General features: G+C 45.2%; 1 protein-coding gene across 1 annotated transcript in view; it reads left to right on the top strand.

The window, feature by feature from the left end:
• The window catches only part of ZBED4 (zinc finger BED-type containing 4), a 3,636-nt gene extending 1,283 nt beyond the window's left edge, over window positions 1-2,353 (top strand). The window contains 1 exon segment of the mRNA XM_007453896.1: window positions 14-2,353. Within this exon segment, the coding sequence (XP_007453958.1) occupies window positions 14-2,353 (2,340 nt within the window).
• The last annotated feature ends 13,373 nt before the right edge of the window (window positions 2,354-15,726 follow it).

The raw sequence follows: 15,726 nt of genomic DNA, 5'->3' as shown, positions 1-15,726 counted from the left end.
CGGGCGGGCGGAGCCCCCGCCGGCACACTGGAACCTCGGAGACACGCCGGTGGAAGACGCGTGGGCGTTGTCCTCCTCCTCTGACGTGGGCGAGGCCTCATGGGCGTCGTCTCCCGAGAAGCAGCCAGGCGACGCACCCAGCCCTCGCCCACTCGAGTCCGGGGCCGTGTTCCAGCAGAACAAGAAGGTCATGAGGAGGCTGAAGTCGGAAGTCTGGCATCACTTCTCACTGGCCCCCACGGACAGCCTCAAGGCTGTGTGCAGGCACTGTGGCTGCGTCATCAGCCGGGGCAAGAAGGGTGACGTGGGCACGAGCTGTTTGATGCGGCATCTCTACAGGCGCCACCCAGAGGTCGTTGGGAACCAGAAGGGCTTTCTGGGGGCCAGCTTGGCGAATTCGCCATACGCCACCTTGGCTTCTGCAGAAACTTCCTCCTCCAGATTAACTGACCTGCCGACCATGGTCACAAAAAACAATCAAGTTATGTTTCCCGTCAACAGCAAAAAGACCTCCAAGTTGTGGAATCATTTTTCTATCTGCTCCGCAGACCCCACAAAGGTCGTGTGCTTGCACTGTGGCAGGACAATTAGCAGGGGCAAGAAGCCGACCAACCTGGGCACCAGCTGTCTCCTGAGGCACCTGCAGAGGTTCCACGGCAGCGTGCTGAAGCCCGACGCCCCCAGGACGGCGCCACCCTCCCCTACTGGTGCCCGTGGGCCCCTGAGCTCAGAGTCGGCAGGCGCCTCCTCCTGCGATGACATCAACGAGAAGTTCTATGATTCGCATCCAGTTGCCAAAAAAATAACAAGTCTCATTGCTGAAATGATCGCACTTGACCTCCAGCCGTACTCGTTTGTGGACAACGTTGGCTTCAGTAGGCTGCTCGGATACTTGAAGCCTCAGTACTCTCTGCCCCCCCCGTCCTACTTCTCTAGGACGGCCATCCCAGGCATGTACGACAATGTGAAACACATCATCACGTCCCACCTCCAGGAAGCCGAGAGCGGTGTGGTCCACTTCACGTCTGGAATCTGGATGAGCAGCCAGACCCGGGAGTACCTGACCCTCACCGCCCACTGGGTCACCTTTGAGTCGTCAGCCCGACCGCACCGCGAGGACCACCACTGCTCGGCGCTGCTGGACGTGTCGCAGGTCGACTGCGACTACAGCGGCGGCAGCGTCCAGAAGCAGCTGGAGTGCTGGTGGGAGGCCTGGGTGACGTCCACTGGCCTGCAGGTGGGCATCACGGTCACCGACAGCCCCAGCATCGGGAAGGCGCTGAACGAGGGGGCCCGCTCGAGTGTGCAGTGCTTCAGTCACACGGTCAGCCTCATCGTCAGCGAGGCCATCAAGAGCCAGAGGATGGTCCAGAACCTACTCAGCACTGCACGGAAGATATGCGAACGGGTCCACCGGTCGCCCCGGGCGAAAGCAAAGCTGGCGGAGCTGCAGAAGGAGTACGAGCTGCCGCCCCACCACCTCCTCCAGGACGTCCCGTCCAAGTGGAACACGTCGTTTCACATGCTGGAGCGGCTTATCGAGCAGAAGAGGGCGGTGAACGAGCTGTCTGTCGAGTGTAACTTCCGGGAGCTCATCAGCTGCGACCAGTGGGAGGTGATGCAGTCCGTGTGCCACGCGCTGAAGCCCTTCGACGCCGCCAGGCGGGAGATGAGCGCCCACATGTCCACGCTCAGCCAGGTCATCCCCATGATCCACATCCTCAGCAGGAGGGTGGAGATGCTGTTTGAGGAGACCATGGGCATCGACACCATGCTCAAGTCCCTCAGGGAGGCCATGGTGAGCCGCCTGTCCGCCACCCTCCATGACCCCAGGTACGTGCTGGCCACCCTGCTGGACCCGCGCTACAAAGCCTCACTCTTCTCCGAGGAGGAGGCGGAGCAGTACAAGCAGGACTTGATCAGGGAACTAGAAACGCTGAATTCTACCTCAGAGTCCACGCCCGTCTCCAACGGATGCGACCCGGGCTCCCCACCGCGAGCCTGTGCCGGCGAGGAGAGCCTGTGGTCGCTCATGGCCGAGATGAAGAAGACCGAGCCCAGGGGGAGGACGACGGTCCCGGAGGACATGGTGCTCGCGTACCTGGAGGAGGAGGTGCTGGAGCACAGCTGCGACCCGCTCGCCTACTGGAACCTGAAGAGGGCGGCCTGGCCGGGCCTCTCCACCTTGGCCGTGCGGTTTCTGGGCTGCCCCCCGAGCATCGTTCCCTCCGAGAGGCTGTTCAGCACACCCACTGAGAACGGCAGCTGTGGCCAGTCCCGGCTCATGATGGAGCATTTCGAGAAACTTATTTTTCTGAAAGTGAATCTTCCCTTAATATGCTTCCAGTACTGAAGCTCACGGTGGAGCCACCGGACGAGAAGCAGCATCTGTCCCGGGCTGGCGGCTCGCTGCGGGACAGCAGGCCGGGCACTCAGGTCCACATCCACGGGAGGTTCCCGGCCCAGCCCTCGCCGTCCTGTCCACATGTGCCTTACCCAGTCCTTCAGGCCAGGTACCACGGTGTGTTTTTTAAGAAGTCCAGTAGAAACAGCCTGTCTTGTCAATTATGAAATACAATGATTAGGTTTTCATTCGTAACTGTAAAATTTTTTAAAAGTCGGGGGTTAGGAGTTTGTTTTGCTAGAAGGGAGGAGGAGATATAAGCAGTTTTATTCAGTAGGCTTTTTATTCGATCATGTAAAAACCACAAATCAGGTACTGTATTTTAGTTTAAAATTGCTTTAATTGCAACAAAACCGCTTTTGTGGCTGTCAGATAAAACCTGTATATAGGAGGTGGAGTTCGAGCCATCCTGACTGAGCAGTTCCTGGCTGCGGGCTCTAAAGTACGTTCAGGGGACGGCGAGTATTCTGGGAGGTGACTGTTTACACGACAGAGACGTGGTTTTGGAAGACAAGCCTGCACTCACACGTATCCCGGAGTGTCAGTCACGTAGGGTTCAGGGGAGAGAGCACTGCCGTTTCAGGGGTCTGCCCTCGGTGCCACGTGGGCTGTTAGCTCGGACACATCCCCGCCGTTCACAGTGAGCGCCGGTGGTGCCTGCCGTGTAGCTGGTGCACAGCGTGACACGTTTACAGCATCCTGTTGATGGAATCTCCAAGCCTCTGACCCCAGTGGCTCTACACCATGAAGCTATCTTGAAATTTGTGCACTGACCCCCACTTTGTTCAGATTACGTGCACAGGGTCCTTTTTGGAAGAGGTGTGGCCCATTAACAGCGGAGAAGGTCGCCATGATACAGTCGTAAGAACAGCCTTAGGTGTTTATAGAGTTTCTTTTTGATACTAGGGAAGATTCAGCCATCGGTGGGATGTGTTAGAATCCCAAGGACATCAAAATGGAGTATCAGTCATCAGGTTTTTTTAACAATAATACGTCTTCAAGGTTTTTGCCTCAAGGTTTTTGCCTCAGTGTCTAGAAAAGGGTTCATTTTCTTATTTCGAACCAGGTAAATATTCTGGGTGAAACAAGTCACTGATTTGCCTGTGACCTTTTAGAAAAGTTGTCGTTTTGTTGAAATACTGTACCTGTTATTAATCTGAATTTGCATTGACTACGTTTTAGTGTATTTATAAATGGTGAGCCCAGTTTCTGGAATTAAACTTTTTATTTGCAATTTTCTACTGCTGGAGGACACTGGCTTTTTCTTCTTAGGATAATAAAGCAGTCCTACTCTTGGGGGCCAACATACACAGAAAGCACATTCATGCAGCCTTTGGACTTTCACCTTAGCCCCAGGTGGGACCCAGGGGAAGTGGAGGGGAGTAATTCTTACAACAGCATTTCTGATAGCGGCAGTGATGCATGAGAACTTTCCGGGTCTTGTGTTCAGAGCGAGCGCTGTGCAGCCTGTGGTGCTGGAGGGGAAGAGCATGGAGGCTCCTCAAAACATCACCTGCTACCGTATGGCCCAGCATCCCATGCCTGGATATTTTTCTGAAGGCAAAAACACTAATTTGAAAAGATATATGTACCCCCATGTCCATAGCAACATTATTTATGATAGCAAGATATGGAAGCAACCAGAGTGTCCATCAACAGACGGATGGGGAAGATATGGTGTGTACATATACAATGGAATATTACTTAGCCATAAAAAATCTTACCATTTGCAACAAAATGGATAGATCTGGAGAGTGTTATGCTAAGTGAAATAAGTTGGACAGAGAGAGACAAATACCACATGATTTCACACAAATGTGGAATCTAAAAACGAAATAGGAGCACACTCAGATACAGAGAAGAAACTGGTAGTTTCCAGAAGGGACAGGAAGAGGGATGAGTGAAACGGGAGCGGCAGAGGCAGAGGCACAAACTTCCACTGACAAAACAAGTCACCAGGCTGTAACGTACAGGATAGGGCATACAATCAGTAATATTGTAAGAGCTTTGTGTGGTGACAGATGGTAACTAGACTCTGTGATCGTTTTTATAATGTATAAAAATACCGAGTCACTGTGTGGTATACCTACATCGTATGTCAGTTATAGTTCAATTAAGAAAAATCCATTAGTGTCAGAATGAGAAAGGGTCCGGGAAGATGGCGCGGTAGGAGCACCGCAAGTCCCCGGCCCCTGCCGGAATCGGTCTGCCGTAACTGTTGGGGACGCTGGAGAATACAGAAGGCTTGTAACCCCCAGGGGAGACTTGCAGGGTGGCAGCGCCCTGCCCCCCCAGCCCCAGCCACCTGGCAGGCAGCTGTGCATGGGTCCTGGAGCAGCTTGCACACAGCTTGCAGGAGCCAGGGCGGGGAAAGAAAGGACCCTGTCCTCCAGCTATTGGGGATCTGTGCTCTGATAGCTCATCACTGCTTCTGATCTCACAGGTGCAGAGAAAGAGGCAGGCGCTGTTGTTGTTGTACCGACCCCCCACCCCCGCACCCCCCGCATTGTTGCAAGACCCTCTACCTCTTCTCGAGTGTCTTCCAAGGGATTTAAAGGGCCAGAGCCCTTTTTTAAAAAAATCATTTTTTATTTATTTACTTTTGGCTGCGTTGGGTCTTCATTGTTGCACGCGGGCTTTCTCTAGTTGCGGCGAGTGGGGGCTACCCTTCGTTGCGGTGCGTGGGCTTCTCATCGCGGTGGCTTCTCTTTTTGCGGAGCATGGGCTCTAGGCACACAGGATTCGGTAGTTATGGCACATGGGCTCTGTAGTTGCGGCTCACGGGCTCTAGAGTACAGGCTGAGTAGTTGCGGTGCACGGGTTTAGTTGTTCTGCGGCATGTGGGATCTTCCCGGACCAGGGATCGAACCCGTGTCCCCTGCATTGGCAGGTGGATTCCCAACCACTGCGCCACCAGGGATGTCCCCAGAGCCCTTTTTTAATCCCCTGTATTTTTTGCTTTTCCCCTTTCAGGAGCCAGACATTAAAGACTAAGGACATATAAAAATAACTGCATATATGGGGAGAATTAGAATGTGACTACTTGTGCCCAGGGAACGGCTCAGAAAACACTTAAGAAGACATTAACTTTATGCCTCAGGCTGACCCTTGGCACAAAAACCATCAAAAACAAAACCTAGGGAAAGCACAAAGCCTAGGGAAGAGGAAGAATCTGATTTCTAGAGTCACCAAATTGTTAAATGAAAATGTCCAGTGCACAACAAAAAACTCGCAAGGCATACAAAGAAACAGGGAAGTATGGTCAAAATACTTTTTACCCAAAGGAAAAAAATAATTCAACAGTCTCTCCCTGAAAAAAGACCTGATGGTGGATATCCTGGACAGAGACTTTAAAACAGCAGTCTTAAAGATGCTCAAAGAACTAAATAGGACGTGGAGAAAGTCAAGAAGATAATGTATGAAAAAAGTGGAAATATCAATAAAGACATAGAAAACCTAAAAAACCAAAATGAAATTTGGAGCTGAAAAGTACAACTGAGATGGAAATTTTCACTAGAAAGATTCAAAGTTAGATTTAAGCAGAATGAATAAAGAATCAGCAACTATGAATATAGTACAATGGAAATCATCAAGTTTGAGAAACAGAAAAAAGGTTGAAGAAAAGTGAACAGAGCTAAGGGATATGTGGGCACCACTGAGCAAGCCAACATACGTACTGTTGGGAGTCCCAGAGGAAGAAGTTATGGGTGGGGGCAGAAAGAATATGTGAAGATATAATGGCCGATAACTTCCCAAATTTGATGAAAGACACAAATATAAACATCCAAGAAGCTCATGAACTTCAAGTAAGATGAACTCAAAGAGACCCACACTGAGACACGTTATATAATCAAACTGTCGAAAGGCAGAGAATCTTGAAAGCATCAAGAGAAGTGGCTCACCACAAACAAGGATCATCAATAAGTTATCAGCAGATTTCTCACCAGAAACCTTGGAGCCCAGAAGACAATGGGCTGATATATTCAAAGTGCTAAGTGAAAAAAAAACTGTTGATGAGGAATTTTATATCTGGCTAAACTATCCTTCAGAAATGAGGGAGAGGGATTTCTCTGGCAGTCCAGTGGTTAAGACCCCACACTTCCACTGCAGGGGGCATGGGTTTGATCCCTGGTCTGGGAACTAAGATCCTGTATTCCGCGTGACGCAGCCAAAAAAAAAAAAAAAAAACGAGGGAGAAATTAAGACAATCCCAGATACGCATAAGCTGAGGGAGTTAGTGACCACTAGACCTGCCCTGCAAGAAATGCTCAAGGCAGCCCTGCAGGTGAGATGAAGGGACATCAGACAGTGACTCAAAGCCACGTGAAGAAATAAAGTGTTCAGAGAGGTAAAAATATACACAGCTACGAAACCTAGTATTATTGTGAAGATGCATTGTAACTCCACTTTTGGTTCTTTTTTCCCCCATGTTTAAGAGACTAATACATTAAAAAAAATATATATATATATATATATACATTCACACACATACATATATACTTCCAGTTTTGATTTCTGCATGTGAGGAGCTTGGAAATTGCAATTCCATCCTAACAAGTAAAAAGCAGAACAATCTGAAAAATCAAAAATTTTTCTTGGCGGACACAGGTCAAACTGTTGCACCCAAGACTGGGGAGACAGGCAAGTACAGTGAATCATGGTTTACCAGAGTAGAGAGTCAGGAGTGCAACCTGGCCTAGGAAACCAATTCTGGGGCAGGAAAACTTAAACTGCAGTTGATGGATTTCAGGAGACTCAAAGTTGTCAGCAACTGTGAGAGTTAAAACCTATGGGGGGGCTTCCCTGGTGGCGCAGTGGTTGAGAGTCCGCCTGCCGATGCAGGGGACACGGGTCCGTGCCCCGGTCCAGGAGGATCCCACATGCCACGGAGCGGCTGGGCCCGTGAGCCACGGCCGCTGAGCCTGCACGTCCGGAGCCTGTGCTCTGCAACGGGAGAGGCCACAACAGTGAGAGGCCCGCGTACCGCAAAAAAAAAGAAAAGAAAAAGAAAACTCCGGGGGACCCAGTCATAAGGGATCCTACACAATACTGTGAGATTTACCCCTGGAGCCTGAGCAGCTTCCCAAGTAAATATCAGCAAAGTCCCCTCAAGCTTTCTGCAGCGGGAGGGAAGGCTCTGTCCTAACGCGACAGAGCACTCTGCTCTCCGAAACAAGCCTGCTCTCGAGGAAAACTTGTTAACCAGAGCCTGACCTGCTGGGGTGTTATCAGAGCCTAACTGACCAGGGGAAGGGAAGTGCCCATTTCCAGCCTCTCTGGGCAGCCTGTCCCAACCAAGGGGAGAAAAAGGACTGAGAAACACTTGTGAAGTTCACAGTCCAGTGGCACAGGCTCAGTAAAAGAACTGAGGCCTGATCACAGGACCGTAGAAGGCTTCCCCTCTCCCACACCTCACCTCTACGTTATTAAGACCTACTTATAGCAGTTCCTTTCACCCAGTACATCATGTCTGGCTATCAGGAAAAAATTACAAGGCAAATTACACAGTTAAAAGGCAAAAAACACAATTTGAAGAGACAAAGCAAGGTTCAGAACCAGATACGGCAGAGACGTTGGAATTATCAGACTGGGAGTTTAAGCAACTATGATGAATATGCTAAGGGCTCTCATGGATAAAGTAGACAACACACAAGCAAAGATGGACAATGTGAGCAGAGAGTTGGAACTCCCGGAAAAGAGCTTAAAAATAAGCTTGAGATAAAAAAAACACTGTAACAGAAATGAAGCCTTTGATGGGCTCATTAGTAGACCGGACATGGCTGAGGAAAGAACCTCTGAGCTAGAGGATGTGTCAATAGAATCCTCGAAAAGCAAAAAGCAGGGAGAGCAAAGACTGGACAAAACAATGTCCAAGATATATGGGACAATTACATAAGGTATAACTTGTATAATAGGAATATTGGAAGGAACGAAAGAGGAAGAAACAGAAGATTTAAAATAACGACTGACAATTTCCGCAACTGAAATGTGAGACACCAAAACAGGAAGCTCAGAGAACATCAAGCAGGATAAATGCCAATAAATAAATAAATAACACAAAAAATCTACACCTTTACATATCATTTTTAAACTAAAGAAAATCAAAGACAAAAACCTCGAAGAAACCGGCAGGGTTGGGGGGGGAAATACCTTACCTACGAAATAACAAAGATAAGAATTACAACTGCTTCTCAGAAATCGTGCAAGCAAGAAGAAAGTGGACTGAAATACTTAAAGTGTTGAGAGAAAAACCCCACCAACTTAGAGTTCTATACCCTTTGAAGTTATTCTTAAAGATGAAAGAGAAATAAAGACCTTCTCAGAAAAACAAAAGTCGAGGGAATTTGTGGCCAGTAGACTGCCTGGCAGGAAATGTTAAAGGAAGTTCTTTAGAGAGCAGGAAAATGATACAGGTCAGAAACTTGGATCTACATAAAATAAGGAAGAGCTCAAAGAAGGAATAAATTAATTTTTAAATTCTTAATTGATCTAGGAATTAACAGTTTGTTCAAAATAATAATACCAACAAAATATTCAATTCTGTATGCTTATACATGTATGAATATATATGACTGTGTATTATATATATATATATATGTGTGTGTGTGTGTGTGTGTGTGTGTATGTATGTGTGTGTGTGTTTGTGTGTAGCTTCTATATAAGTGAAATGAGTGCCAACAATGATACAGGTGATCAGAGGGAGGAACTGTAAGTCTGCACGTTACACAGGAAGTGGCATAGTATTGGCTTGGCCAAAAAGTTCATTCGGGATTTTCTGTACATATTTTTGGCCAACCCAATTATTTGAAAATTGACTTGGATTAGCTGTAAATATATAATACATTGCAAACTCTAGGGCAACCACTAAGGAAAAAAAGTACAGAAGAAGTATAACCCATATGCTAAAAAGAAGAGAAAATGGAATCATATAAAATGCTCGATTAAAAGATTGTCAGAGTAGATTAAAAAAACATGACCGAACTATATGTTACCTACAAGAAATCCACTTCAAATATAAAGACCCATATAGATTAAAAGTAAACGGATGGAGGAAAGTATACCATGATAACACTAGTCAATAGAAAGCAGGAGTAGCCATATTTCAGACAGCAGACTTCCAAACAAGGAAAGTTATCAGAGATAAATAAGGGTATTATATAATGATAAAGGGGTCAATTCTCCAAGAAGACATAATAATCCTTAATGTGTATGTGCCTTAACAGTGTGTCCAATTATATGAGGCAAAAACTAAGAGTTACAAAGATAAATAGATGAATCACTATCATAATTGGAGACTTCAACAACACGCTCTCAGAAATGGTCAGATCCTGCAGACAGAAAATCAGTAAGGACATAGGTGAACTCAACAACACCATCAGTCAAATTGGACATCTACAGACTACTTTGTCCAACAACAATAGAACACACATAATCTCCAGCTTATATGGAACATTCACCAAGATACATCACATTCTCGCCATAAAGCATACCTTAACAGATTTAAAAGAATAAAATTCATACAATGTCAGCTCTCAGACCACGATGGAATTAAACTAGAAATCAGTAACAGAAAGATAACTGGAAAACACATGGAGATTAAAAACATCACACTTCTAAATAACACATGGGTCAAAGAAGAGATTTCAAGAGAAATTTTAAAATAATTATAACTAAATGAAAAACACAACTTACCAAAACTCGTGGGATGCAGTGAAAGCCATGCTTAGAGGAAAATTTTAATGCATATATTACATTACAGCATTCAATGCATATATTATAAAAGAAGAAAGATGTAAAATCAGTAATCTAAGTTTCCACCTTAAGGAACTAGAAGTCCAGCATAAGCAGAAGAAAAGAAATAATAGGAATCGGAGTGAAAACAGGAAGTGAATAGAGAATATCAATGAAACCAAAAGCTGGTTCTTTGAAAAGATTAATAAAATTGATAAGCTTCTAGTCAGACTAAGAAAAAAAGAGAAATTATGCTAATTACTAACAACAGAAATGAAAGGAGTCATCATGACATCCCATGGACATTAAAAAGATAATAAAAGAATACTGTGAACAACTCCGTGAACACAAATTTGATAACCTTGATAAAATGGGCCAATTTCTTGAAAGACACAATCAGCCAAAAGTCACACAAGAAGTAGACTATCTGAATAGGTCTATAGCAATTAAAGCAATTGAATCAAGAATTAATAACCTTGCAAGACAGAAAGCACCAGGGCCAGATGAGTTCACAGGTGAATTCTATCAAACATTTAAGGAGAAATTATACAAATTCTCTACAACCTCTTCCAGAGGATAGAAGCAAAGGGAATACTTCCTAACTCTTTCTATGAGGCCAGTATTACCCTAATATCAAAACCAGACAAAAATATTACAAGAAAAGAAAACCGCAGGCCCATATCCCTTAAACTATAAAACTCCTTGAAGATAACAAAGGAGAAAACCTAGATGACCTTGGGTGTGGTGATGACTTTTTAGATACAACATCAAAGGCACGATCCATGAAAGAATCAATAGCTAGACTTCGTTAAAATTAGAAACTTCTGTTGACAATGTCAAGAGAATGAGAAGACAAGCCACAGACTGGGAGAAAACATTTGCAAAAGACATATCTGATAAAGGACTGTCATTCAAGATATACGAAGAACTCTTAAAACTCAACAATAAGAAAACAAGCAACCTGACTAAAAAAAGGGCTTAAAAAAGCAGGGAGACTCTTCACCAAAGAAGACATATAGATGCCAAGTAATAATATGAAAAGATGCTCCTCATCATACGTCATCAGCAAAATGCAAATTAAAGCAAGACACCACTACACACCTATGAGAATGGCCAAAATCCGGAACACTGACAACACCAAATGCTGATGAGGACGTGGAGCAACAGGAACTCTCACCATTGCTGCTGAGAATGCAACACGGTGCAGCCACTTGGGATGACACTTTGGTGGATTCTTACAAAAAACTAGGCATACTCTTACCATACGATCCAGCAATCATGCTCCTCAGTATTTACCCAAAGGAGTTGGAAACTTACGTTCACACAAAAACCTGCACACATATTTACAGCAGTTTTACTCATAACTGCCAAAACTTAAAATGTGGAAGTTCAGTTTGTGGCTTCAAATCTCAGAGGCCAAGATGTACCTTTAATAAGGTACGTTAGGAAAAAGATACAATTAGGCCTACCCCTCACACTGCACACAAAAGTAAACTCCAGGGACTTCCCTGTGGTCCAGTGGCTAAGGCTCTGTGCTCCCACTGCAGGGGGCCCAGGTTTGATCCCTGGTCAGGGAGCTAGATCCCACATGCCGCAACTAAATATCCCGCATGCTGCAACTAAAGATCCCATGTGCCACAATAAGACTGGGAAGAATTAATAACCTTGCAAGACAGAAAGCACCAGGGCCAGATGAGTTCACAGGTGAATTCTATCAAACATTTAAGGAGAAATTATACAAATTCTCTACAACCTCTTCCAGAGGATAGAAGCAAAGGGAATACTTCCTAACTCTTTCTATGAGGCCAGTATTACCCTAATATCAAAACCAGACAAAAATATTACAAGAAAAGAAAACCGCAGGCCCATATCCCTTAAACTATAAAACTCCTTGAAGATAACAAAGGAGAAAACCTAGATGACCTTGGGTGTGGTGATGACTTTTTAGATACAACATCAAAGGCACGATCCATGAAAGAATCAATAGCTAGACTTCGTTAAAATTAGAAACTTCTGTTGACAATGTCAAGAGAATGAGAAGACAAGCCACAGACTGGGAGAAAACATTTGCAAAAGACATATCTGATAAAGGACTGTCATTCAAGATATACGAAGAACTCTTAAAACTCAACAATAAGAAAACAAGCAACCTGACTAAAAAAAGGGCTTAAAAAAGCAGGGAGACTCTTCACCAAAGAAGACATATAGATGCCAAGTAATAATATGAAAAGATGCTCCTCATCATACGTCATCAGCAAAATGCAAATTAAAGCAAGACACCACTACACACCTATGAGAATGGCCAAAATCCGGAACACTGACAACACCAAATGCTGATGAGGACGTGGAGCAACAGGAACTCTCACCATTGCTGCTGAGAATGCAACACGGTGCAGCCACTTGGGATGACACTTTGGTGGATTCTTACAAAAAACTAGGCATACTCTTACCATACGATCCAGCAATCATGCTCCTCAGTATTTACCCAAAGGAGTTGGAAACTTACGTTCACACAAAAACCTGCACACATATTTACAGCAGTTTTACTCATAACTGCCAAAACTTAAAATGTGGAAGTTCAGTTTGTGGCTTCAAATCTCAGAGGCCAAGATGTACCTTTAATAAGGTACGTTAGGAAAAAGATACAATTAGGCCTACCCCTCACACTGCACACAAAAGTAAACTCCAGGGACTTCCCTGTGGTCCAGTGGCTAAGGCTCTGTGCTCCCACTGCAGGGGGCCCAGGTTTGATCCCTGGTCAGGGAGCTAGATCCCACATGCCGCAACTAAATATCCCGCATGCTGCAACTAAAGATCCCATGTGCCACAACTAAGACTGGGTGCAGCCAAATAAATATTCTTTTTTTTTTTTTTTTAAAGTAAACTCCAACTGGATCAGCAGGTCTACATGCAAAAATGAAAATATACAAGTACTGAAAGAAGGCAGAGCTGAGCTCCTGAGTGTGGGGAAGCTTCCCAACTAGGAGCAGGTAAAGAAAAGACTGATAAACACGAAAACATACAATTGACAAAAATTCTGCATGGGAAAAGGACTTCAGAAGCAGATTCAAATGACAAACGGGGAGAAATTATTTGCAATATATATTGGATATAAAGGGCAAGTATCCCTATTAATTGAAGAATTTTTATAAAGTGAGGGGAGATGACCAAAAATACAATGGAAAATGGACAAAAACTACAAACAATTTACAAAGACAGATGGCCCTTAAACCTATGAAGACAGTCAGCTCCACTCATAGGGAAATGGAGATTAAAACTATACTGAGATGCTACTGCTTACCCATCAGACTGGCAGATTGAAAAAGGTTAACATATTCTGTGGGCCCTGTGGAAATGGGAAATGGTACCACCTTTGTGGAGGGGAATTTGGCAATACCTAGCAAAACTACCACGCATTTACCCTTGGCCCAGCATTCCCACTTCCAGGAATTTGCCCTAAAGATATACCTCCAACAATTTGAAAATACAAACGCATAAGGTTATTCTTTGTGGCATTATTTGAAGTTGCAAAATATGGGCAACCACCTAAATGCCCACATGCAGATTGACTGAATACATTAGTGCACATCCATATAATGCCTAAGTACTGTGGTTCTGAAAGATGAGAGAAATCCCTGTGAATAGATGGAGTGATTTCTAGGAGATCTCCAGGAGATGTGAAAAAGACAAAGACCGTATGGAATGCCACTGCCCTTCGGGAAGAACAAAGGGGAATAAAGAATACGTGTATTTGCTGGTCTTTACAAAAAGAAACACATGATGGATAAACCAGAAAACAATGACATTCGCTACAAAAAACGGGGAGGAGTTATGGGAGGGAGGGAGCGACTTCCCTGAGCATGCCTTCAGGAAGAGTTCGGACATCTAGAAGAATGTGTGGTCACGTTCTACCAATTAAACAGGAGGGGGAATCGGATCCTAGGGCTGAAAGCAAATGAAAAGTGAATCAAAAGAAAAACATAGCACACTGAGGTGGGTAATCGAAGGAATTTATAAATGCAGTATTGACAGTCGTGGGCAAGGGAGCAAAGTGCATGAATCCAGACGTCTTGTTTGTACGGCAAAGGGATCCCGAAACTATTTATCATCTTGAGCAATCACAGTTGACCCTTGAACAACATAGGTTCGAACTGCACAGTCCACTCATACGTGGATTTTTTTCAATATATTGGAAAAGTTTTTGGAGACTTTCGACAGCTTCAAAAAACTCACAGATGAACCATGTAGCCTACAAATATTGAAAAAATTAAAAAGGTGTGTCATGAATGCATAAAACATATGTAGATGTCAGTCTATTTTATCATTTACTACCATAAAACATACATGAATTTATGAAATAAAGCTAAAATGTATCAAACCTGAGGCACAGGACTTCCCTGGTGGTGCAGTGGTTAAGAATCCGCCTGCCAATGCAGGGGACATGGGTTCAATCCCTGGTCCGGGAAGATCCCTTATGCTGCAGAGCAACTAAGCCCGTGCACCACAACAACTGAGGCCGTGTGCCACAACGACTGAAGCCCGCGCGCCTAGAGCCCGTGCTTTGCAACAAGCCACTGCAATGAGAAGCCCGTGCACTGCAACGAAGAGTAGCCCCCGCTTGCCACAATTAGAGAAAGCCCACACGCGGCAATGAAGACCCAATGCAGCCAAAAATAAATAAATGAAATAAATAAATTTATTTAAAAAACAAAAGGCGGTGGCAGCTTGAAACATCAAGGAGACATTCATACAAAGGGGCACAAACTGCTCCTAGATCTGTGATCCTTTTAGAAATTGCTGTCCTTTAACATACTGACATCACCCTTTTAAAGGACGTTTCCCCAAAGCGCCTGTGGGGTGGTCTGCTGCACCCTCACCTCCTTGCTCCATTTGCTGGGTACGTATTACATGCTCACCCATTTCACATGCTTTACTTCATCAGTTCCTCCCAATAACCCCTCAAAAGTGGGTATTGCTATTATGCCCATTTTATATTTCACAGCTGAGGAAACTGAGGCACAAGGAGTTTGCATACCTTCCACCTACAAGTAGTTACGGAAGAACCAGGATTTGAACATGGTGGATGTGATGTTTTATCACACTACACTGCAGGGGCCATACAGGTAACCACAGGGAAAGCAGGCTGAGAATGAGTGGTGGGGACCATGGCCACCTGGGGGGAGTGGAACCAGCCCTCACCTCCAGCTGCCTGCTGCCATGTGGGATCACAGATTCTCTGTTCCCAGATCTTCTCATTTTCTGACAAGATGCCAAAAATCTGGACCTTGAATGTGAAGTCTCCCTATTTTAAATTTTGGCTCAAGTGGTCTTTTAAAACATTATGCCAGGGCTTCCCTGGTGGCACAGTGGTTGAGAATCCGCCTGCCAACGCAGGGGACACGGGTTTGATTCCTAGTCCGGGAAGATCCCACATGCCGTGGAGCAACTAAGCCCATGCACCTCAACTACTAAGCCTGCACTTTAGAGCCTGTGAGCCACAACTACTGAGCCTGCTTGCCGCAACTACTGAAGCCCGCGCACCTAGAGCCCATGCTCTGCAACAAGAGAAGCAACTGTGATGAGAAGCCCGT

This window comes from Lipotes vexillifer, unplaced genomic scaffold (genome assembly GCF_000442215.2).
Source record: "Lipotes vexillifer unplaced genomic scaffold, Lipotes_vexillifer_v1.1 scaffold382, whole genome shotgun sequence".
Classification (NCBI taxonomy): Eukaryota; Metazoa; Chordata; class Mammalia; order Artiodactyla; family Lipotidae; genus Lipotes; species Lipotes vexillifer.
This window is presented reverse-complemented; position numbering and strand designations above follow the sequence as displayed.